The 24,778-nt window shown below is 38.9% G+C and overlaps 2 protein-coding genes, 1 long non-coding RNA gene and 1 pseudogene across 4 annotated transcripts in view; 1 reads left to right on the forward strand and 3 right to left on the reverse strand.

Moving 5' to 3' along the window:
- The window catches only part of LOC126634488 (uncharacterized), a 219,169-nt pseudogene that overhangs the window by 127,727 nt on the left and 66,664 nt on the right, over window positions 1–24,778 (reverse strand).
- Window positions 79–20,764, reverse strand: LOC126634494 (uncharacterized). 2 transcript variants are annotated; one of them, XM_050305020.1, is made up of 3 exons: window positions 17,431–20,764; window positions 12,953–13,193; window positions 79–242 (listed from the first exon to the last, which is right to left on the reverse strand). In XM_050305020.1, the coding sequence occupies exon 1, from the start codon at window positions 20,134–20,136 to the stop codon at window positions 18,757–18,759; it is 1,380 nt and encodes a 459-aa protein (XP_050160977.1). In that variant the 5' UTR covers window positions 20,137–20,764; the 3' UTR covers window positions 79–242; window positions 12,953–13,193; window positions 17,431–18,756. The 2 variants fall into 2 exon arrangements, with proteins under 2 accessions (XP_050160977.1, XP_050160976.1); XM_050305019.1 differs by having other exon boundaries at window positions 12,953–20,764.
- LOC126634489 (disease resistance protein At4g27190-like) lies at window positions 9,556–24,445 on the reverse strand. The gene is made up of 7 exons (XM_050305017.1): window positions 24,311–24,445; window positions 23,957–24,041; window positions 21,192–23,853; window positions 11,943–12,311; window positions 11,181–11,831; window positions 10,162–11,001; window positions 9,556–10,001 (listed from the first exon to the last, which is right to left on the reverse strand). The coding sequence occupies exons 3-7, from the start codon at window positions 23,814–23,816 to the stop codon at window positions 9,798–9,800; spliced, it is 4,689 nt and encodes a 1,562-aa protein (XP_050160974.1). The 5' UTR covers window positions 23,817–23,853; window positions 23,957–24,041; window positions 24,311–24,445; the 3' UTR covers window positions 9,556–9,797.
- Window positions 24,422–24,778, forward strand: part of LOC126634517 (uncharacterized) — a 44,069-nt gene continuing 43,712 nt past the window's right edge. Inside the window, exon 1 of the long non-coding RNA XR_007627372.1 lies at window positions 24,422–24,492. This is a non-coding gene — a long non-coding RNA (uncharacterized LOC126634517). The remainder of the gene's footprint in view (window positions 24,493–24,778) is intronic.

A 24,778-nucleotide genomic window follows, 5' to 3' on the forward strand; every position in this document is an offset into this window, starting at 1 on the left:
ATCTGAAAAAGAGAAATATAGGGCCAAAATTATGCCAATTTAATTTTAAATTTAAACTTTTTTGTTTTCGACAAAACAAAAACCTATTTTATTTTTAAATTGATACCAAACACACATTATTGTGAAAGATCTTTAGTGGTAAGTGGTGAATTCTCCCAATAATTAGAGTTCGGTTCAAATTTTCTAAAAATAAGTGTGGCCTTTTGACAAAAAAAAAATAAAAAATGTGATCTCTATCAACTCTAACATAGCTCTATCAACTCCCAATAAAATTAGATAAAAATAAAAGCAAAAAGTTAAGAAAAAGAAGCCGCTCGTCCTCCTCTTCTCTCTCTCTCTCTCTCACTTCCTGAAACACGAGCAGCAATATCAATTGCATCTCCTTTCACACTTTAAATCCATAAATCAAAACCCAAAAGCCTCGCCCTTCAATTTAATTGCTCCTTCAAACAATAGGGAACTACTAAATTTGGGAAGATTGAAGAATAAATCCCTTTTGGTGCAAAATTCGTTGAATTTACACCCTTGTCGGTCGAGAATGATCTCGACGTCACCATCGACGATCTCCTATTGCAAATCCTTGGTGTCCTTACCGTTGACCGTGCAGCCCACCGAGTCGCAGGTTCCGAGAATCTCCTTCACCGTTCCCGCGAGCTCCTTCGGCCATTGATCTGTTTCGTCATAACCTTGGTGATCTCGATGACGTCAGGGAGACGCTGCCGCTATGCTTGAAGAGGTGGAGGTCCGTGAGGAGGGGGCGGTGATTGGTGGCGTTGGGAGGGAAGGAAGGGGAATGGGAGAGATACACAGTACGCTGGGCTACGCTCTGATTTTTTATTTTATTGGGAGTAAACGCCGTTAGGTATGGTTGAACGAATGGATGGATGTCAAAATTGTAAGAAAGTTAGAGAGGTTACATGCATAAATGGATGAGAAAATTTGACTTGTTAGTTGAATAACAATAGATAATATTTAATAATATTTATTTTTACTGGTAAGTGAGAAGTTTTAATTTCGATTCTTGTCAAAAGCGAATTTGAACTATATTATTGTTAAAGCTTAGCCAACTCCTTCACTTAGCCAACTCCTTCATTTTTTTAATGTAGATAATATCGTTTATTAAAAAAAAAAATATATCTAATACTTGATTACCGTGGCTTATCAAAATCTGAAAACATAAATATAACATTTAAATGGTTTTGGCTCGTTGAAAAAAAGAATCTTAGAAAAACAAAGAATTTTAACGAAAAGTTTCCGTTATTATTTACTTTAACGAAAAATCACATTTTTACATTAAAAAATCAATTGTTAAAACTCAAAATTTTCAAACCGTTTTCATTAGTTTTCTTAAAAAAAGACCATGGGTTATCAAAATAAATCTTAAAAAGAAATTCAAAATTCGAAGAAGAAAACTACTTGGAGAAAGCATCATGCAACCATTTTGCTAGAAAAATAACAGAGAAAGTACCTCTCCATTACTGAAAAGTCTCGGTGGTCCACCAACTTCTTCCTCCAAAACGATTTCGTCGGCATCTGTACCAATCGTTCGCTTGTCTTTGGAAAAGAAACCAATAAGCTTCGGTAGATTCCGAAGTGTCAAAGACTTTAACTTTTGAAAGAGCTCGCCTACAAGTTGCCCATAACATACACTTTCCAAAGTCACAAGGTCTTCAAGAGTTAGGGATTCCAGGTTGGGGAAGGTATTATGAGAATAACTGCAACTGACGAAGTTAATGACATATGTAACTTCGTTGTTGTTTTGGACATGGAGACACTTCAGTTGTTTCACAGCATCACTGTCAAATAGAAAGGAAATAATATGCCCACTCTCCTTCCCATCCAAGTACAATTGCTCACATCTCTTTACCAGCAACTTTATACCTCGGTCGAATTGATTTCTCCTGGTGAGCTTCAGTTTTAGCACGTTAGAGGAGGTTCCGTACATGTCAGGATACTCCCAACAGTCACCGATAAGTATGTTGTATCTTTCTAACTTATCGGAGAACAAGTTCGGTGGAAGAAGGTCAGCATCTGGAACATGTATGTCTAATGCAGTTAGTTCAGCCAAGTGCCTTAGCTCTGAAACAGTAGCATTACTTCCTCCGCTAGTGGGACCTTCACCCTCCCATTGCTTAAAGCTATATATTCCCATCCTCAAGTCTTCTAGTCTTGTCAAGCTTGATATAACACCAGGTAAGATCAGAACAAGTTCAGAGCAATCGGTCAAATCCAATAATTGTAGACGAGTCAATTGCCCTATTTCTTTGGGCAACTCTTTAATCTTGGAATGTAGGAGGCTAAGAATTTTCAAGTTTGTTAGCCGTCCAACAAGAGTTATATCTACCAACTCGCATTGATCTAAGCACAATGTGTGGAGATGCTTTAGGGATTGAAGAGATAGAGGTAGTGACTGGATACTGAATTTGGTTACATCCAACACTTTGAGTTCTTTCATCCCTTCAAAAAATTTGCTTGGGATTTCCTGGGAGTCGCCAATATTACCATTCTCCAAGATCAACAATTTTAATTCTGGGCATTCCCAAGGTACTCCAGGAAGCCTGGGGATCTTGCAACTTCTTAAGGACATCCTTGTGCATTTTTCAAGGAAATCCTCAGTTGGCCATTCTTTCACCTCATCTCCATAGGCTCTTGAAAAGGCTTTTTGATCATCAGTTGCAATCCGGACAGCGACATCTCGTACAAGTTCATGCATTCTAACAGTGTCATCGTCATAGCTGTCCTGCAATAGGCAAGAATTTTTTAATTTTTTAACCATTACATTCAATGAAGTCCGTGCCTCTTCCACTGTCTCAACATTTTTTATCAAACCCAAACCCATACTATACTTCAACAAGTCACTGAGCAAACTGCTGCTACTCCCACAAAGCAAGAACAATTGCTTAAGCTCTTGATCCTCCAATTGTTCGTAACTCCACTTTAGAGCAAAGAATGCTTTTTCATTCAACTCTTTCTTGTCAAATCTTTTGAAACTTCTCAACGCAACTTTCCATTCATCCAAACTACTATCCCTTAAAGCCCTTGCAACTGTAACAACCAAAACCGGCAAACCTCCACATTTCTTTGCTAGCTGGGTTGCTTCCTTCAGTATACGGTTGTCTTTAACATCACCTGCCATCTTCTCAAACAAATTCCAACTTTCCTGTTCTGTTAAAAATCCAAGTTGAAATTCTTTTTGCGTACGCATATCAGAGCGTATAACTTTTATTTCTCTAGATGTCAACAATAGCTTACAGTTCGGCACACCGACGAGTCCCACAGCCTCAAAGTCAGTTCTTTCCAAAACATCATCTAAAATGACAAGAGTCTTCCCATCTTTTATCCTGGCTCGTAGGAGATTCGCCCTTGTTCCCATATCCTCAGATTCATCAACGTCCATTCTCAACTTTTTGGCAATTTCTTTTTGAAATTTTTCGTTGTCTTTTTTTTCTTTGACATTTAGTATTATAACCACATCATCAAATAACTTCTCTTCCAGAGCTTCTCTGTAAACCTCTTTGGCAAGTGTTGTCTTCCCAACGCCCCCTAATCCGTACACACCAATCCTGTTGATATCAGGTTTTTTCAGTTCCGTAATGATATCCTTCACCATTGAAATCCTTGATTCAAAGGCCATGTACTCGTCAGAGGCTATGGCAGATGTATCTTCTACGGCAGCATTGTAAGAAATACTGGCAAACTCTTTTTTTTTATTTACATGTTCTTCAATCTTTTCCATCAGTTTTGTTGACTTCCTGCTACGCTGATGATAGGATATCAGATTAGGACATTTAATGAGACACTTTGTCTTTGCACGGCCTTCATCATGCAAGAGTGCTTTTGCCTCCAGAGTGGTCTTCTCCGCATCTGACTGCCATTTCTGGACATCAGCTTCCACTTTTTGATCAACTTTTCTTCCGACTTCATCAACTTCATGCTTCATCCTTTGTTTGACAGAATCAAAATTCTCCAATTTACTCTTTAGATCTTCAAGGTTGCTTTTGTAGAAAATGATATAACCCACTTGGCGTGCAACTGGTGTAACTGTGTAGTCAATTATTGTAGGAATAATTGCATTGAGTATCTCCATCGCCATGGCACCTTCAGCTTACCAATTCGTCAGCTTCTTCGATCTGTTGAATATGTACGAATCCAAAATAAATAAAAAATTCAAGATACGAGAAAGAAATCCTTATTTTTAAAGAATGAAACAATAGGTCATACCTTAGCTCGTGATCGAGACTACGCTTGAAGAAAAACAGAGCAGTATGCAAATCATTTTGTTTTCTTTTGCATCTTTTGGAGAAATCTGCATAGTAAAAGCAAAAACAAGGTTATATCATTTTGTTTTCATTTTGTTTTCTTTTTCACATACAACTTTTTATACTAAAAAAACAAGGCTGCCGAGTGTCTGATAATGGCAGCCATGGTGATTGGTCCTAGACGAAGGGAGATGGAGGAAAAGGGTCAAAAAGTTGCTGGGAGGAAGAAAGGGTGTCTTTGGTTGTGTATTTAAAAGGTGTTTGGTTTGATAGTAATATCTTTGTGATGTATAAGATAATGGCAGTGTTGGTGGAGATGGTGGTTATGACAAGAGTAGTGCTGCCATACCTCCACCAAGAACACAGTTGACAGCTGCCGTACCTCCACCAAGCACCTCCCTCCCCTTTCTCCCGAAGCCATGGCAGCTCCACCCCAAAATTTTACCACTCATGACCAAGGTATAAAATATCGATGATATTGGAAATATCGGTAGTGCAAAAACACGGAAATTTCTATGGAAATATCGGGATATTATCAATATCGATAAAAATTGAATAAAAACCACGGAAATTGTAAAAAAAACTTAGAATTTTTTATTGAAACTTTGCAGGATGTTTATTTAGTCAATTATCTATTAGTTTATCACAAAAAATTAGAAGGAAATGCATCGCATGATAGATATAACTGATTTAAGTTGATTATATAGCGAGCTGGCAAATATTGTGAGTGTAGAAAATATGTAGTCATTAATGAAAGAAGTTTAAACACACCATAATCATTTATATATAATGAATTAGTACAATATTTTACACTTTATACATTGCATAGTAAGATACATGAGTGACTTAGCAAGGTCTAAAATATCGATGATATCGGAAATATCGGTAGTCCAAAAACACGGAAATTTCGATGGAAATATCGGGATATTATGGATATTTTAGACCATGCTCATGACAGATCATATCCATCTTACCAATTTTTTATTTAATTAACCACCAAAGTGAGAATTACTTTTCTATAAACAATATTTGGAAAACCGTTTTGCAAACGAAAAAGACAAAAGGCTCGAAAGCCAAATAAAATTTTGCGTTTTTATAATTACAGAACTAGCATATGGGCACACACACAAAGTATGTGAGAAAATTTTTTATTTTCGTTTTTGAAATAGAAGGAGAGAGGAAGAAAGGAAGAGAGTGATAGAGAATGCGGGAGTGGGAAATTATTTTATTTTATTTTTTAAGATATGTTAGGATTACATGTAGGTGATGTTTTGAAAAAAAAAACAGCAAAATTTGGTTGTGTGAAATTATATTTCTGCCCCATATTTCTTATTCATGTTCTATTTTAATTAGAGGGTTAAACTGGTAATTTTATAGGATTTTGATTGACAATCAGTGTTTTATTAATTAGTAGAGATGAGTGAGTCAGTTTAATTCAATAATTATCTTTAATAATGAAAAATTGACTATTAATGTCTACTAGATAAAAGTCACATACTATGTTAGACAATTTAAAAAAGAATTGGAATTTTGTTAAAAAAAATGGAATTAAAATTACAAAAAGGGAAAAGTAGGGAGTGGGAGAGAAAAATGTACCGAAACCGAAACAAGAAACAAATCGAACCGCACCAAACAGTTCGGTTTTGCGGTTTTGAAAAGGTTTTGGTTTGAAACCAAACTGCAATGTAAGGAAACAGTTTAGTTGCAATTTTGCCTTTTGAAAGCTGCACTGAAACCGAACCGCACCGCACATATTAATAAACATTTAATTTAATATCATATTAGATGTCATGTTTTAATTGGTTGTTTGTTAGAATCCATATATACTTTTTTTTTTTTGGGAAATTAATTCATAAATTAAACCAGGTTGAGCCACCAAGGGCGGAAAGCCAATGAGGGCAAACAAGCACAAACATCCACCCAATGGTATTCTTGTATGCTCGTCCTCTCCACATATATAGATGATAGTTCATTTGCGTGGGAAAAGAAGAACAGAAAGGGAAGGCCTGCCAAATAAAACTCTCCCCAAACATCCACTATCTTTCTAACCAAACACACCACTTTTTCTCTGTTACTAGTATCCAAACATCCATCTTCTCAGTTTACCAAAAATTAATCAAGGTGTGTTTAATGTATAAAGTGGTGCGCAAATAATTGAAGAGTTTTTATGATTCTCTCTTCTAATGTTGTCAATAAATGAACTTTAAGCAATTGTCGGTTAGGGAGAAGAAAATGGAAACATAAGAAGGAAAAGAAGAGGACAACTGATCATTATTCAGGAGACGACCAGTTCAACGAATAAATGTGCGGAAGAGCAAGAAAGGCTCAAGCTTTTCTCAACTTGGTTTTCTTCATTTTATTATGCATTTAGTGACAACTTCAATTATGTTTCGAAATTAATTTCTTTTCCCTAGAGCTACGAGGTAGCCTAATCATGATTGCTTCATTCCTTAGTTTCGTTATTATGAATTTCAGTCTTATTGAGTTTATTTTGTTGTGGATTATACGCTTGATTTTTATCTTGTTGATTAGCTACAAACTTGGTTTGTCAAGTTTATCTAATGCAAATTTAAGTATGCGCCAATTCAAAGCTTCTTGGAGTTAAAGTTATGAAATCCTTGATATCGAGGTTATACACTAAGTTTCATGCGGTCTCTTAGTTAGTGTCCAAATCGTTAATGAATTTTTTTTTTTTTGTGTTTAGTAATCTACATGTCATAAATTCTTAGCACATAAGAGTATACCCAGTAATCTAGATGCCATGAATACTATATGATTTAGGGGAATTAGAGTATACCTAGTAATCTTGATGATATATTTGTTAATAATTTACTGCCAAAAATAGGTTGGACTGGTTTGGTGAAATCGAATGCTCTAGCAACTCACTCATCTCGTTCACAATTTGTTTCTATTTGCATCCCTATTCCTTTAGTCTTATTTGTCTTGTTATTCTTCAGTGTTTTTAAATCAAGAATTCAATCCTTGCAATTCGTTCTTATAATCAATGTTACTTTTAATTCAAGTGCAATTCAATTTAAGTTAGGCAATTAGAATTGACTAGATCTCAGTTGGAATGAGGTTGTGTTTGCCTATTATATTATACTACGATTCGTAAATTTACGAGAATTAAAATTTGAACGTAATTGGGTTGATTTTGGTAAATCTAATTTCGGCAACAAAGATCGATTTTTTTGTCTTAAAATAGTTAAGATCAATTAAATTCTAATTGCACAGTTTCTAAATTTTTTCAAAAGGGTTGGTGGGATCTATCAAAGCTTAGAAGTGTGCTATCTGAGAATATGGTGCAGAAAACCATTAGTTGGCCCGCTGGTAAACTTGGTGTGAGAAGGGACAAACTTTAACTTATTTGAAATGGCATTTCGAATGGCGTTTTCTTTGTGAAGACTTCTTATGGTCTCTTATTTCAAAGAGAGTCTTGGATGATTGGTACGTAATGAACAGCGGGCTAGGAAGTGTTTGACCTCTAATCCTTCATGCACTTTTTGTTCTTGGCATGTTGAATCTATTCTCCATATTTTCAGGAATTGTTATAAGACTGAATATGTTTGGCTGCTTCTTAGTGTTCCTTGTTATGTGATAAACTCTTTTGATTTGAACATTCAAGCTTGGTTGCTTGCTAATCTTAAGGTGCATATAAGGTTATCAATCAAAGTTTTTTGTGCTTTTTATTCCTCTTTAGTTGTTGGCATATTTTGAAATGGAGAAATCAACAAATTTTTTATACTAATTATGTTATGCCAAGGGATCCTTAAGATATTTTAGTAAGGGATGCTGCTGAATGGGTGAAGGCGTCCTCAAAAGCTTCTGTGAAGCCAACTAGGATGGTGCAAGATTAATATTGATGGTTAAGAAGACTGACTTCTAGGCAAATTGGGGATTGTTGAGTTCTTAGAGATCATTTTGGTGATTGGTTAGGGAGATTTTCTGCCAATTTGGGGCAGGGACAAGTTATGGAGGTAGAGGTTTAGAGTTTTTATTTTGGCCTTAAGCTTGCTTTAACAAAGGCGTATATAGGCTTATTATTAAGATGAATTCAGTGGGTGTTGTCAACTTGATTAAGCAAAATATGGCAAATGATTTTCATCCTCATATTACAATTATGAGTAGCTACTAAAATATGAAGGATCAGCTGGAGCGTCATCAGTTGGTTCATACTTTCCGACAAAATAATTTTGTTGCTGTTCATTTAGCTAGCTCGAGCTACAATATGGACCTGGAGGTTTGTGCTTTTCATGATCCTCCTATGTTGATTGAGATGGTGTCGATGGATGATTGCTTAGGTTCTTCAAGGCTTGTTTTGTCTGTTCGAATGTTGTTTCTTATTTCTTACATTTATAAGGTTAGGTATTCCATATGATCGACCTCTTCGAGTTCATCGCTGATGTGTTTTCTCTCTCTAACGAGGCGCTGCCGCGGGCGCCAGCACCGGCTGAAGTTTTTGTTAGGGATCCATTAAATAGTTAATTCTGAAGAGATTGAATTAAAAGTCAATTAATCTTCCGGACATTGAGAATTCATTTGAATTTGAAATTAGCCACGGACTTCAAGGTTCATTGACCAAGACCTAAATGTGAGAAATTTTTCATTGTGCCTGGAACACGGATGATACCTAATGTATATTGGTCCTTGGTAGACTTTGAAAAGTCTCATCTTTTTTTTCTTGGTTATTTTCACCTTAATCTGTATTTGTCCTGTTGTGCGTTTGGTTCAAGTATGTCTCCTTATTGTCTCGTTTGTTGTCATCTGTGAGGATGGTTTGTTATTGTTTGCGAGATGTTTTGCAGGATTCATAGATAATAGATTTGGTATGGGCTGCCGTGCGTGTAACTCTGTAAAGACTACTCTCTTCCTTTCATTTAAAATGGTATATCGATTATTTATGTTGATTGTTGTTGTAGAGCCGAAGAAATTCTCTGTTTTTGCCATGGCTGCTGAGGGTATTTCCCCCCCCCCCCCACATATTTTATGTCTTTCTTTTGTTCATCTGCGGCTTTCATGCTGAATTATTGCTCTTTGAATTGTTTTGAGGATAACCAATTGCTCAAATTGTTCAAATTTTGGATTTCAGTGACCTTTCATGTGCATTTTTGGTTTGGTTCTTAATTGAAATGAATCGAATTGAATATTTGTAACTAAAATAATTTATTTTTAAAATTGTTCAAATTTGGTAATTTAGTGTGCTTTTATATGCGGTTCTGGTTTGGTTCCTATTTGAAATGAATTGAATCGAATAAAATATTCTTCGAGCCTTTATGCGCATTTCTGGTTTAGTCCATTATTCTAACACATACAATATTTATAATTCTTCACCACTTCAAATACATCAATGTTTACAGAAATCACACAAGCATTATTTCCCAAACACCAAAACCGAAAATGTAGCGAATAAAGCTCCAAATACAAATCACACTATTACGACGAAACACACAAGTCAATACAAGCATAACATGTCGGGGAATATGATTCAGTGCCTTCTCAAATTGCACAGAGAATAGTTAGAGCAAGTAACAAGGAAAATCAGAGTGCCTTCCAGTCTGCTCTCCAGGCTAATATTTCTCTTTTGAAAAGGAAAAACAAAAGGAAGAGGACAATAACGAACAAACACGCAATCGCACACAATCGGAAAACATTAACACGCCAGGCAAAAGATGAGGATTCCTTTTTGGCAGAGAGTCCTGCAATTGTAACATCTACATTTGAATCTGCAATCATCAGCTGTTCCTGTAGAAATATATATTTCGTTGACGAAATAAACACATAAATCGCTCAGTATGAAATCTGATTGAAAAAGCTGAAAAATTTTACGTTTCAAGGTTCAGAAAAAGCTGAAAAATTGGAGAGTGAAATTATTAGTTGTTTAATTAGTGAATGAAGTACTTACAGTTTGATCACGATCATTCTCCTTTGAATAACTTGGCATCAGTACGTCATCAGTTTCTTCTGTTATTTGTTGTCTTTCTGGTGCTAGATCACTTTGGAGTAACCCATCAGAAGAAATCTTTAAATCAATCAGCTGGCAGTCCTCGACAATCAAAGTTTCCAAGGATGGGACTTTGAAAATGCAATTTCCCCTGCAAAAGCCTTGCAGACTTGGTAGACTAGAAAGCTTCAACTGTTGCAAGCAACTGAAAGTAATCTCATTCTCTGGATCATCTTCCTTGCTCGCTACTATTTCTACCATTCTTTGACAGGACTCAACTTCCAACTTCTTGAGTTGCTGCAAATTCTTAGCCACAGAATAAGGTATTAAGTATTTCAGTCCGTGACAATCTCCTATGGTGAAAGCGGTTAGATTCCGAAAGGATATTAAAGTAAAAGCTAGATTCTCTAATCTGCCACATTTGTGCACGCATAGAATTTCCAAGTTTGGAAAAACAGGGCCCCCAGGTTGGGAGTTTTCCATCCCTAGATGTATCAGCTCCGGCATATCGATGAGCCACAAAACCTTTACACGTGGGAGGGTCTCAACTTCATGTGTTTCCCCTCTACTACTTCCTTGGTGGTCGTGGACAAATAATTCTTTCCAAGGAGCAGAAAGCACACGGAGACCTTCAATATTCTGTAAATTCTCAAAGAAAACATCTGACTTGGGATGTGAAGTAGCAAAATAAATTGACTTTACTTTGCTCAACAACTCTGCCAGGAGTGGACCATACGGTTCATACCAAATCTCCATGTTCTCGTCCAAAGCTAACTTTTCCAAGTTGAGGAATGACTTGCCCTGAAATATAATCAATGATAAGAGCATGCTTTAAAATATTTTGAAAAACTGGACAACACATAATAACTTTAATATAAAAAACATAATAAATGTATTTACTTGATGGTGTATGTTTAACTAATATGTAAAAATCACATAAAATTTCGAATATCAAAAGAGTTGTGTACAAGTATGGTTACCTTCTCAATTAAAAAGAAAGGTTGTTCCGTTGGTATTGGGTGGCCCAACTTAAATTTGTCTTGATATGTTGAAAATTTAGCAGCAAAAATCTTCACACCACCACATTTCTTGAAATTTAATATGTTGAGTGATGGCCAATTAGAAACATGCAGTCCTGGATAGAAACTCCGAAGTTGAGGCAGATTATTAAATTCCATAACTGCTACTTTAGGGAACTCAAACTCCTCGTATGTCGTTTGTGGTCCTTCTTCCTTCACAACAATTTCCTCCATTAACCCACAATTCTTGACCTTGAACTCGTTTAGCTGCTTAAGATTTTTGGCCACTGAGACGGGAAATACATTTTTCAAACTCTTACATGAGTCTATGCAAACTAAATCTAGATTTGGGCACTCAAAACGGTTCAACTGAGTGGTAGATGATGTGTCATATACCACTTGTAGTGACTGGCACTGCTCTATATGCAATGTATCTAGAGCATTCAATCTTCCCATGATACTTGGCCCAAAGATATTAATCAGACTCTGGCATCTACAAACATTCATAATTCTGAGCTTGCCAAAAGAATTTGAATGAAGGTTGTTGTGGAATATTGTCTTCAACTTAGGTAAGTCCCATATGTACAACGCCTCCAAGCTAGGAAATCCTACCTGTCACATATTCATTTTAGAACTTATGAACAAAACTTTCTTCACAAGAGTGGGACGGATGCATAAGTTGGAAATGAAAGCATAAAGAAAAGAAGTTAAGTTATAATTCACCTTTTCATCAAAGAGCTCAATATCTCTTTCTTCGTTGTTGGTTGTAATATTTTCACTCTTAGCATCAAAGATGAATGTCTCCAGTTTAGTACAATTGTATAGATCCAAAAACACCAAAGACGGAAATTTAATGTAACTTCCTGAGCTGAATCTAGCAAGGCTTGGAAGATGTTGTAGCTCTAGACGGCTTAACTTATCAAACATGTCATCTGTATTCTCCTCATTTCCCACTATTTCTTCCATAATTTGACAATTAGATATCTTGAGATTTTTGAGTTGTCTGAGACATTTAGCCATGGAACTCGAAAACAAAAATCTTAAACTGCCACATTGATGCACAGTCAAGGTTGTTAAGTTGGGCATCATAACCTGCATAGCACATAACAAAATTCATGTTTATTTTAGAAAATTACAATTTACATTGTTGTTAGCCGTATGCATTCCAAATGTGTAGATATAAAGTAAATGTCATATATTTAAAAGGGAACGGATCCCCTCCTGAGAATAGGAGGCGGAGCCTTCTGAGCAAATCATACGACCGTTAGATTTTGATCCAATAGCTGCAAACAGAGGACCTCCTAAAAGTTATAATAATTGTAACCGTTTGATCAAAATCTAACAGCCCGTGTGATTTGCTCAGGAGGTTTCGTCTCCTAAGCTTAGGAGGGCATCCTTTCCCTTTTAAAAAGTAAGCTACTAAGCTACTAGGCTACTAGACAGATGTATGTCCTTGTACTTTCATTAATTAGCAAAGAACAAATTGGAGTAAAAATCCATCTGAAAAAAGAAATATAGGGCCAAAATTATGCCAATTTAATTTTAAATTTAAACTTTTTTGTTTTCGACAAAACAAAAACATATTTTATTTTTAAATTGATACCAAAAACACATTATTGTGAAAGATATTTAATGGTAAGTAATGCATTCTCCTAATAATTAGAGTTCGGTTCAAATTTTCTAAAAATAAGTGTGGCCTTTTGACAAAAAAAAAAATGTGGTCTTTTTATGACACGTCTCAATACTTGACACTGTCCACAAACTTAACCCTAACATAACTCTATCAACTCCCAACAACAACAACAACAACAACAAAGCTTTTTCCCACTAAGTGGGGTCGGCTATATGAATCCTAGAACGCCATTGCGCTTGGTTTTGTGTCATGTCCTCCGTTAGATCCAAGTACTCTAAGTCTTTTCTTAGAGTCTCTTCCAAAGTTTTCCTAGGTCTTCCTCTACCCCTTCGGCCCTGAACCTCTGTCCAGTAGTGACATCTTCGAATCGGAGCGTCAGTAGGCCTTCTTTGCACATGTCCAAATCACCGGAACCGATTTTCTCTCATCTTTCCTTCAATTTCGGCTACTCCTACTTTACCTCGGATATCCTCATTCCCAATCTTATCCTTTCTCGTGTGCCCACACATCCCACGAAGCATCCTCATCTCCGCCACACCCATTTTTTGTACGTGTTGATGCTTCACCGCCCAACATTCTGTGCCATACAACATCGCTGGCCTTATTGTCGTCCTATAAAATTTTCCCTTGAGCTTCAGTGACCTATGACGGTCACACAACACGCCGGATGCACTCTTACACTTCAACCATCCAGCTTGTATTCTATGGTTGAGATCTCCATCTAATTCTCCGTTCTCTTGCACGATAAATCTTAGGTAGCGAAAACGGTCGCTTTTTGTGATCTTCGCTAGATTGCTCCGGTCATTAGTATGGATAAGTATATAAATGGATAGAGATAGGAAAGCGAACACAAGATGCACGTGGTTCACCCAGATTGGCTACGTCCACGGAATAGAGGAGTTCTCATTAATTGTGAAGGGTTTACACAAGTACATAGGTTCAAGCTCTCCTTTAGTGAGTACAAGTGAATGATTTAGTACAAATGACATTAGGAAATATTGTGGGAGAATGATCTCGTAATCACGAAACTTCTAAGTATCGGAGTGTGGTATCGTCTTGACATGCCTTATCTGTCTCATAGGTAGATGGGGCATCTTCTCTGGAAGTACTCTTCCTCCATCCAGGGGTGGTATCTTTAACTGGTGGAGATGCACAAGGTAATGTATCAATTTCACTTGAAGCTTACTTGTAGTTTCATGCTTGGTCAAGCGCGATACAAACCATGTAGTAGGAGTCCCCCAAGTCGCCGAGCTAGGGGATCTGCTAAAAGAGGTGACAGACAAGGTAAGCGATCATAGCTCCGGCTGATTGTTCACAGTCTCCCTATCTTGCAGGCAGCATGAAGGATAAAGAGAAGAAAATGAGAAGAGATGATATGGGATACTTTTGCTTTTGAAGAAGTAACTTTCCACAGGCGTATTCTTGAACTGAGCTGGAGGGTTTTCTGGTTTCCTCCAGAGTATAAGGCCGACTGAAGAATTTGAGGGTCAAAACAAGTCCATCAAATCTAGAGTACGTTCGACCCTGCTGATATGGGATACTTTTGCTTTGACAGAGTAATGGATGTATCGGCACGTGTGCTGTTACGCTTGTCTCCACATGCTTCCTTGTATCCTTCTCCCTTGCCCTATCTGTTCCTCAGGCAGATGCGGTATCTTCCCTGGAAGCATAAGATGTTGAAGATGAGTACTCGAGAGCAATGTCAGGTAAGTAATCAGGTAAGGGGTTCCACGCAGTCAGTTACTGGCTGGAAGCTTGATTCCAAGTACTGACTAATTGCTCTCTTTCTCCTTGTCTTGCAGGTAAGAACAAGGTCAAAGGAAAAGACAGGGAAAAAGCATGATATGGGATACTCTTGCTTTTAACCCTGATGATATGAGATATTCTTGCTCTAGTATAGCTTGTTTGCAGAGGTATTATCGGGGGGAAAGAAAGCTGAATATTTCGAAAGGCTTCGTTGGGAGTGCCCTCTCAGATATGAGGAAGGGTTGAGCATTTTTGCAGGTCTGCCTGTCCGTTGGGGATGGAGGTCGACATATATAGGAGTCTCCTTAACAACAAGTAGTAATGCTATTCCTTTACCCTACTTGGTCATAGCACGGTAGTGGGAGCTGCCAGCTTCACATGTTTTAACGCTGTCAGAGCACTTTGAAAAAGTGGTTTGTGGTATCTGGAAAGCTGATGTTGCGTGTGAAGATTACAGACAGCTTTATCCAAGGAGATCCGGCTCTTGAAGTTGGGAAAGTGTTGCCTCTTCGGTTTTCGAACAAGCAATCCTATCGGGGATCTGACTCTTGAGATTCGGAGAACGATGCCTCTTCGATTTTTGAGAAAGCAATCATGCTAGGGGTCTGGCTCTCGAGATTCGGAGAGCGGTGTCTCTTCGATTTTTGAGAAAGTAATCATGTTGGGAGTCTGGCTCTCGAGATTCGGAGGGCGGTTCCTCTTCGATTTTGGAGCAAGCAGTCTTGTTGGGAGTGTTTTCTCGAATGTGAGTAAAGGTTGGGCATGTTTGCTAGTCTACCTTGCCACGAAGCACAGAGGTTGACACACAGGGACTTTCCAATTATCCAGCAATGGTACTGTTCCTTTACCCTCTTCGATTTTTGAGAAAGTAGTCATGTTGGGAGTCTGGCTCTCGAGATTCGGAGGACGGTGCCTCTTCGATTTTGGAGCAAGCAATCTTATTGGGAGTGTTTTCTCGAATGTGATTAAAGGTTGGGCATGTTTGCTAGTCTACCTTGCCATGAAGCACAGAGTTTGACACACAGGGACTTTCCAATTATCCAGCAGTGGTATTGTTCCTTTACCCTTGTGGGTAATAATATGGTAGCTAGACCTTCAAAATTTATGTGTCTAAACTTTGTTAGTGTTGTTTCTTTGCTATTCTTTTACCCTTCTTGGTCAGAGCGATGTAGTGGGAGCTGCAAGCTTCACGTGTTCAACCTTGGCAGAGAACTTTGGCAAAGTTATTTGTGGTACCCATGAGCTACTGTTGCGTGTGGGAAGTGGGTGATTGAACAGTACGACTCATGTGCTTTCTACTTCACCAGAAGTCTTCGACCGAATGCCCATAATTTCCGCAAAGCTGAGTGTGCGTGTGACAGGTGCTGACAAGGCTGGAAAAGTAGGTGCCTCTTCGATTTCTGAGATCGGCCCTCGTGGTCTCTGAGCAACCCAGCTTTTGAGAAAGCAAGCGCCTCTTCGATTTCTGGGATCGGCCTTCGTGGTCTTTGCGCAGCCCAGCTTTTGAGAAAGCAAACGCCTCTTCGATTTCTGAGATCGACCCTCGTGGTATCTGCGCAGCCTTGCTTTTGAGAAAGCAAACGCCTCTTCGATTTCTGAGCAGGCGCCTCTTCGATTTCTGAAGCTCCGTCGAGTGCAGATTTTTATAGAGGCTGGCATTAAGTTCCAAAGCACACTTGAATCTCCACCAGTAGAAGCTCTATTCTTGCACTTCTAAGATCTTGATTTGTCCGACCTCTTCTCTCTTCAACACCTTTGAAAATGTCTGGCCCCTCCGACCGTCGTTTTGACTTGAACCTTGTTGAAGAGGCAGCCCCGCCTTCTCCTGACAACATATGGCGTCCATCCTTCGTCTCCCCTACTGGTCCTCTTACCGTTGGGGATTCCGTGATGAAGAATGATATGACCGCTGCGGTGGTGGCCAGGAACCTTCTCACTCCCAAAGATAACAGACTAATTTCCAAACGGTCTGATGAGTTAGCTGTTAAGGATTCTCTGGCTCTCAGTGTTCAGTGTGCAAGTTCTGTGTCTAATATGGCCCAACGCCTATTTGCTCGAACCCGCCAAGTTGAATCATTGGCGGCTGAAGTGATGAGTCTCAAACAGGAGATTAGAGGGCTCAAGCATGAGAATAAACAGTTGCACCGGCTCGCACATGACTATGCTACAAACATGAAGAGGAAGCTTGACCAGATGAAGGAATCTGATGGTCAGGTTTTACTTGATCATCAGAGATTTGTGGGTTTATTCCAAAGGCATTTATTGCCTTCGTCTTCTGGGGCTGTACCGCGTAATGAAGCTCCAAATGATCAACCTCTGATGCCTCCTCCTTCTAGGGTTCTGTCCAGTACTGAGGCTCCGAATGATCCCCCTCCGGTGCCTTCTCTTTCTGGGGCTCTACCGACTGCTGAGACTTCTCCTAAGCAACCTTTGTGAAGGCTCCCTCTTGTTTGTTTATTTTGACTTATGTATATGTACATATTTGTAGCTTATCGGGGATATCAATAAATAAGCTTTCCTTCATTTCAACGTATTGTGTTAAATACACCAAAGCCTTCTTCGCTAAGTTCTTTGAATTTTCTTTTGTTGAAGCTTTGTGAGTGGAGCACGTAGGTTGAGGTAGTGTTCCCTTAATTTCCTGAGTGAGGAAAACTTCTCGGTTGGAGACTTGGAAAATCCAAGTCACTGAGTGGGATCGGCTATATGAATCTTAGAACGCCATTGTGCTCGGTCTTGTGTCATGTCCTTCGTTAGATCCAAGTACTCTAAGTCTTTTCTTAGAGTCTCTTCCAAAGTTTTCCTAGGTCTTCCTCTACCCCTTCGACCCTGAACCTTTGTCCCATAGTCGCATCTTCTAATCGGAGCGTCAGTAGGCCTTCTTTGCACATGTCCAAACCACCGTAACCGATTTTCTCTCATCTTTCCTTCAATTTCGGCTACTCCTACTTTACCCCGGATATCCTCATTCCTAATCTTATCCTTTCTCGTGTGCCCACACATCCAACGAAGCATCCTCATCTCCGTTACACCCATTTTGTGTACGTGTTGATGCTTCACCGCCCAACATTCTGTGCCATACAGCATCGCCGGCCTTATTGCCGTCCTATAAAATTTTCCCTTGAGCTTCAGTGGCATACGGCGGTCACACAACACGCCGGATGCACTCTTCCACTTCATCTATCCAGCTTGTATTCTATGGTTGAGATCTCCATCTAATTCTCCGTTCTTTTGCAAGATAGATCCTAGGTAACGAAAACGGTCGCTCTTTGGTATTTCTTGATCTCCGATCCTCACCCCTAACTCGTTTTGGCCTCCATTTGCACTGAACTTGCACTCCATATATTCTGTCTTTGATCGGCTTAGGCGAAGACCTTTAGATTCCAACTCTTCTCTCCAAAGGTTAAACTTTGCATTTACCCCTTCCTGAGTTTCATCTATCAACACTATATCGTCTGCGAAAAGCATACACCAAGGAATATCATCTTGAATATGTCCTGTTAACTCATCCATTACCAACGCAAAAAGGTAAGGACTTAAGGATGAGCCTTGATGTAATCCTACAGTTATGGGAAAGCTTTCAGTTTGTCCTTCATGAATTCTTACGGCAGTCTTTGCTCCTTCATACATATCCTTTATAGCTTGGATATATGCTACTCGTACTCATTTCTTCTCTAAAATCCTCCAAAGAATGTCTCTTGGGACCCTATCATACGCTTTCTCCAAATCTATAAAGACCATGTGTAAATCCTTTTTCCCATCTCTATATCTTTCCATCAATCTTCGTAAGAGATAGATTGCCTCCATGGTTGAGCGCCCTGGCATGAACCCGAATTGGTTGTCCGAAACCCGTGTCTCTTGCCTCAATCTATGCTCAATGACTCTCTCCCAGAGCTTCATTGTATGACTCATTAGCTTAATACCCAAATAGTTCATGCAATTTTGTACGTCGCCCTTATTCTTGTAGATAGGCACCAAAGTGCTCGTTCGCCACTCATTTGGCATCTTCTTCGTTTTCAAAATCCTATTGAAAAGGTCAGTGAGCCATGTTATACCTGTCTCTCCCAAAACTTTCCACACTTCGATTGGTATATCGTCTGGGCCTATTGCTTTTCTATGCTTCATCTTCTTCAAAGCTACAACTACTTCTTCCTTCCGAATTCAACGATAAAAAGAGTAGTTTCTACACTCTTCTGAGTTACTCAACTCCCTTAAAGAAGCACTCCTTTCATGTCCTTCATTGAAAAGATTATGAAAATAACCTCTCCATCTGTCTTTAACCGCGTTCTCTGTAGCAAGAACCTTTCCATCCTCATCCTTGATGCACCTCACTTGGTTTAGGTCTATTGTCTTCTTTTCCCTTGCTCTAGCTAGTTTATAGATATCCAACTCTCCTTCTTTGGTATCTAGTCGTTTATACATATCGTCGTAAGCCGCTAACTTAGCTTCTCTCACAGCTTTCTTCGCCTCTTGCTTCGCTTTTCTATACCTTTCACCATTTTCATCAGTCCTATCCTTGTATAAGGCTTTACAACATTCCTTCTTAGCCTTCACCTTTGTTTGTACCTCCTCATTCCACCACCAAGATTCCTTTTGGTGTGGGGCAAAGCCCTTGGACTCTCCCAATACCTCTTTTGCTACTTTTCGGATACAACTAGCCATAGAATCCCACATTTGGCTAGCTTCCCCATCTCTATCCCACACACACTGGGTGATTACTTTCTCTTTGAAAATGGCTTGTTTTTCTTCTTTTAGATTCCACCATCTAGTCCTTGGGCACTTCCAAGTCTTGTTCTTTTGTCTCACTCTTTTGATATGTACATCCATCACCAACAAGCGATGTTGATTAGCCACGCTCTCTCCTGGTATAACTTTGCAATCCTTACAAGTTATACGATCCTTTTTCCTCATTAGAAGAAAATCTATTTGTGTTTTTGACGACCCACTCTTGTAGGTGATCACATGTTCTTCTCTCTTCTGAAAGAAGGTGTTGGCTAAGAAGAGATCATATGCCATTGCAAAATCCAAGATAGCTTCCCCATCCTCGTTTCTCTCCCCAAAACCATGGCCACCCTGAAAACCTCCATAGTTGCCTGTCTCCCTGCCTACGTGTCCATTTAAATCTCCTCCTATAAATAACTTTTCCGTCTGAGCAATTCCTTGCACCAAGTCTCCAAGGTCTTCCCAAAATTTCTCCTTCGAACTCGTATCCAACCCTACTTGAGGTGCGTACGCACTAATCACATTGATAAGTTCTTGTCCTATTACAATCTTGATTGCCATGATTCTATCTCCTACCCTCTTGACATCTACAACATCTTGTGTCAAGGTCTTGTCCACGATGATGCCAACACCGTTTCTCGTTCTATTTGTGCCCGAATACCAAAGTTTAAACCCTGAGTTTTCTAGATCCTTTGCCTTACTACCAACCCACTTAGTTTCTTGTAGGCACATAATATTTATCCTTCTCCTCACCATAAATTCCACTACTTCCATAGATTTTCCCGTTAAGGTTCCTATATTCCACGTTCCTAAACGCATTTTGCTCTCTTGAACTCTACCCTTCTGTCCTAGCTTCTTCACCCTCCCCCGTCTAATAGGATCAAAGTACTTCTTTTGTGTGTCCCGTGTAAAGTTGATAGGAGCATATGCTCCCAAACAACTTTGAGTGGAGTCGTTCGAAAAGAAGTTTCTATGGCCCCCTTGCTCATTTAACACTGCATCCGGGTGCCGATGGAGATACAGCGACCCTTGCTCACTTATCACTGTGCTCGGGCCACACAGCGCCTGAAACACAACAGCAGCAATATCAATTGCATCTCGATGACGTCAGGGAGATGCTGCCGCTATGCTTGAAGAGGTGGAGGTCCGTGAGGAGGGTTGGTGGCGTTGTGAGGGAAGGAAGGGGAATGGAAGAGGTGGAGGTCCGTGAGGAGGGGGCGGTGATTGGTTAACGCCGTTAGGTATGGTTGAACGAATGGATAGATGTCAAAATTGTAAGAGAGTCAGAGAGGTCACATGCATAAATGGATGCAGAAGATTTGACTTGAATAACACTAGTTGTCACTTAATATTACAGTTTAGTAATATTTCCTTTTACTAATAAGTGAGGAGTTTTAATTTCGATTTTTGTCAAAAACGAATTTGGACTATATTATTGTTAAAGTTTAGCCAACTTCTTCATTTTTTTAATGTAGATAATATCGTTTGTTAAAAAATATATATATTAATAATTGATTACCGTGGGTTATCAAAACCTGAAAACATAAATATATCATTTAAATGGTTTTGGCTCATTGAAAAAAAGAATCTTAAAAAAAAAAAAAAATTTAACGAAAAGTTTCCGTTATTATTTACTTTAACGAAAAACCACACTTTTACACTAAAAAATCAATCATGGTATTATTGATTTTACCTTTTATTTTGTCTTTATTGTTAAAACTCAAAATTTTAAAACCGTTTTCATTAATTTTTCTTAAAAAAAATCCATGGGTTATTAAAATAAATCTTAAAGAGAAATTCAAAATTCGAAGAAGAAAACTACTTGGAGAAAGAATCATGCAACCATTTTGCTAGAAAAATAACAGAGAAAGTACCTCTCCATTACTGAAAAGTCTCGGTGGTCCACCAACTTCTTCCTCCAAAACGATTTCGTCGGCATCTGTACCAATCGTTCGCTTGTCTTTGGAAAAGAAACCAATAAGCTTCGGTAGATTCCAAAGTGTCAAAGATTTTAACTTTTGAAAGGGCTCGCCTACAAGTTGGCCATAACATACACTTTCCAAAGTCACAAGGTCTTCAAGAGTTAGAGATTCCAGGTTGGGGAAGGTATTATGAGAATAACTCCAACTGACGAAGTTAATGACATATGTAACTTCGTCGTTGTTTTGGACATGGAGACACTTCAGTTGTTCCACAGCATCACTGTCAAATAGAAAGGAAATAATATTCCCACTCTCCTTCCCATCCAAGTACAATTGCTCACATCTCTTTACCAGCAACTTTATACCTCGGTCGAATTGATTTCTCCTGGTGAGCTTCAGTTTTAGCATGTTAGAGGAGGTTCCGTACGTGTCAGGATACTCCCAACAATCACCGATAAGTATGTTGTATCTTTCCAACTTATCGGAGAACAAGTTCGGTGGAAGAAGGTCAGCATCTGGAACATGTATGTCTAATGCAGTTAGTTCAGCCAAGTGCTTCAGCTCTGAAACAGTAGCATTACTTCCTCCGCTAATGGGACCTTCACCCTCCCATTGCTTAAAGCTTTTTATTCCCATCCTCAAGTCTTCTAGTCTTGTCAAGCTTGATATAACACCAGGTGAGATCATAACAAGTTCAGAGCAACCGGTCAAATCCAATAATTGTAGGCTAGTCAATTGCCCTATTTCTTTGGGCAACTCTTTAATCTTGGACTCAAGGAAGCTAAGAATTTTCAAGTTTGTTAGCTGTCCAACAAGAGTTATGTCTACCAACTCGCATTGATCTAAGCACAATGTGTGGAGATGCTTTAGGGATTGAAGAGATGGAGGTAGTGACTGAATATTGAATCTGGTTACATCCAACACTTTGAGTTCTTTCATCCCTTCAAAAAAATTGCTTGGGATTTCCTGGGAGTCCCCAATATGATTATTATCCAAGCGCAGCAATTTTAATTCTGGGCATTCCCAAGGTACTTCAGGAAGCCTGGGGATCTTGCACATTATTAAGGACATCCTTGTGCATTTTTCAAGGAAATCCTCAGTTGGCCATTGTTTCACCTCATCTTCATATGCTCTTGAAAAGGCTTTTTGATCATCAGTTGCAATCCGGACAGCAACATCTCGTACAAGTTCATGCATTCTAACAGTGTCATCGTCATAGCTGTCCTGCAATAGGCAAGAATTTTTTAATTTTTTAACCATTACATTCAATGAAGTCCGTGCCTCTTCCACTGTCTCAACATTTTTTATCAAACCCAAACCCATACTATACTTCAACAAGTCACTGAGATAATTGCAGCTACTCCCACAAAGCAAGAACAATTGCTTAAGCTCTTGATCCTCCAATTGTTCGTAACTCCACTTTAGAGCCAAGAATGCTTTTTCATTCAACTCTTTCTTGTCAAATCTTTTGAAACTTCTCAACGCAACTTTCCATTCATCCAAACTACTATCCCTTAAAGCCCTTGCAACTGCAACAACCAAAACTGGCAAACCTCCACATTTCTTTGCTAGCTGGGTTGCTTCCTTCAGTATACGGTTGTCTTTAACATCACCTGCCATCTTCTCAAACAAATTCCAACTTTCCTGTTCTGTTAAAAATCCAAGTTGAAATTCTTTTTGCGTACGCATATCAGAGCGTATAACTTTTATTTCTCTAGATGTCAACAATAGCTTACAGTTCGGCACACCGATGAGTCCCACAGCCTCAAAGTCAGTTCTTTCCAAAACATCATCTAAAATGACAAGAGTCTTCCCATCTTTTATCCTGGCTCGTAGGAGATTCGCCCTTGTTCCCACATCCTCAGATTCATCAACATCCATCCTCAACTTTTTGGCAATTTCTTTTTGAAATTTTTCGTTGTCGTTTTTTTCTTTGACATTTAGTATTATAACCACATCATCAAATAACTTCTCTTCCAGAGCTTCTCTGTAAACCTCTTTGGCAAGTGTTGTCTTCCCAACGCCCCCTAATCCGTACACACCAATCCTGTTGATATCAGGTTTTTTCAATTCCGTAATGATATCCTTCACCATTGAAATCCTTGATTCAAAGGCCATGTACTCGTCGGAGGCTATGGCAGATATATCTTCTACGGCAGCATTGTAAGAAATACTGGCATACTCTTTTTTTTTATTTACATGTTCTTCAATCTTTTCCATCAGTTTTGTTGACTTCCTGCTACGCTGATGATAGGATATCAGATTAGGACATATAATGAGACACATTGTCTTTGCACGGCCTTCATCATGCAAGAGTGCTTTTGCCTCCAGAGTGGTCTTCTCCGCATCTGACTGCCATTTCTGGACATCAGCTTCCACTTTTTGATCAACTTTTCTTCTGACTTCATCAACTTCATGCTTCATCCTTTCTTTGACAGAATCAAAATTCTCCAATTTATTCTTTAGATCGTTAAGGTTGCTTTTATAGAAAATGATATAACCCACTTGGCGTGCAACTGGTCTAATTGTGTAGTCAATTATTGTAGGAATAATTGCAGTGAGTATCTCCATCGGCATGGCACCTTCAGCTTACCAATTCGTCTGCTTCTCCGATCTGTTGAATATATACGAATCCAAAATATAAAAAATTCAAGATACGAGAAAGAAATCCTTATTTTTAAAGCAGATGAATTAAAGAATGAAACAATAGGTCATACCTTAGCTCGTGATCGAGACTACGCTTGAAGAAAAACAGAGCAGTATGCAAATGTTTTTGTTTTCTTTTGCATCTTTTGGAGAAATCTACATAGTAAAAGCAAAAACAAGGTTATATCACACTTGCAAATAGACGTCGAGACCATGAACAAGTTTTCACATACAACTTTTTATACTAAAAAAACTTGGTTGGTACAGAACTTAGGTAACTGTTTTCAAATCTTAAAAACTACGAAAAACGTATATAATCTGCTTTGAATTTCACTGAGGCATTTTAACAAACATCATATCTGCACGCTTAAAGCTGGTGCATGAGGCAGAGAACGAAATGTAGAACAATTTATTGAAGTGCGTACCACAGGGCTACTGATCTAGATGGTACGATGGAGTTGACCCCCGATTCTCAGGAGCTGAGCGTGTTAACTCTGCCAAGACTCGACGAGTTCCAGAGGCTCATTTCTAGTTGATCTAGTTTACGAAAGAAATCTGAGGCCAACAACTGCGAAATCCAGGCAGTCATGAGCTCGAGCAACGCGAGGTTAGGAACAGAGACAACCTCGCTCTGAAGGGTCGAGCAGAGCTAGGAGGCTGCCGAGTGTCTGCAATGGCAGCCATGGTGATTGGTCCTAGACGAAGGGAGATGGAGGAAAAGGGTGAAAAAGTTGCAGGGAGGAAGAAAGGGTGTGTTTGGTTGTGTGTTTAAAAGGTGTTTTGTTTGATAGTAATATCTTTGTGATGTATAAGATAATGGCAGTGTTGGTGATGGTGGTTATGACAAGAGTAGTGCTGCCATACCTCCACCAAGAACACAGTTGACAGCTGCC

Source organism: Malus sylvestris, chromosome 9 (assembly GCF_916048215.2).
Source record: "Malus sylvestris chromosome 9, drMalSylv7.2, whole genome shotgun sequence".
In the NCBI taxonomy this organism is placed as follows: domain Eukaryota; kingdom Viridiplantae; phylum Streptophyta; class Magnoliopsida; order Rosales; family Rosaceae; genus Malus; species Malus sylvestris.

Coding starts and splice junctions, on each gene's coding strand:
- LOC126634494 (XM_050305020.1), bottom strand. CDS start 20,136: ATGCGTTTAGGAACGTGGAATATAGGAACCTTAACGGGAAAATCTATG.
- LOC126634489 (XM_050305017.1), bottom strand. CDS start 23,816: ATGCCGATGGAGATACTCACTGCAATTATTCCTACAATAATTGACTAC. Junction 12,312..21,191: donor GACTTTTCAGTAATGGAGAG/GTACTTTCTCTG, acceptor TGTGCTATGCAG/GTTATGATGCCCAACTTAAC. Junction 10,002..10,161: donor AGAATGATCGTGATCAAACT/GTAAGTACTTCA, acceptor ATATTTCTACAG/GAACAGCTGATGATTGCAGA.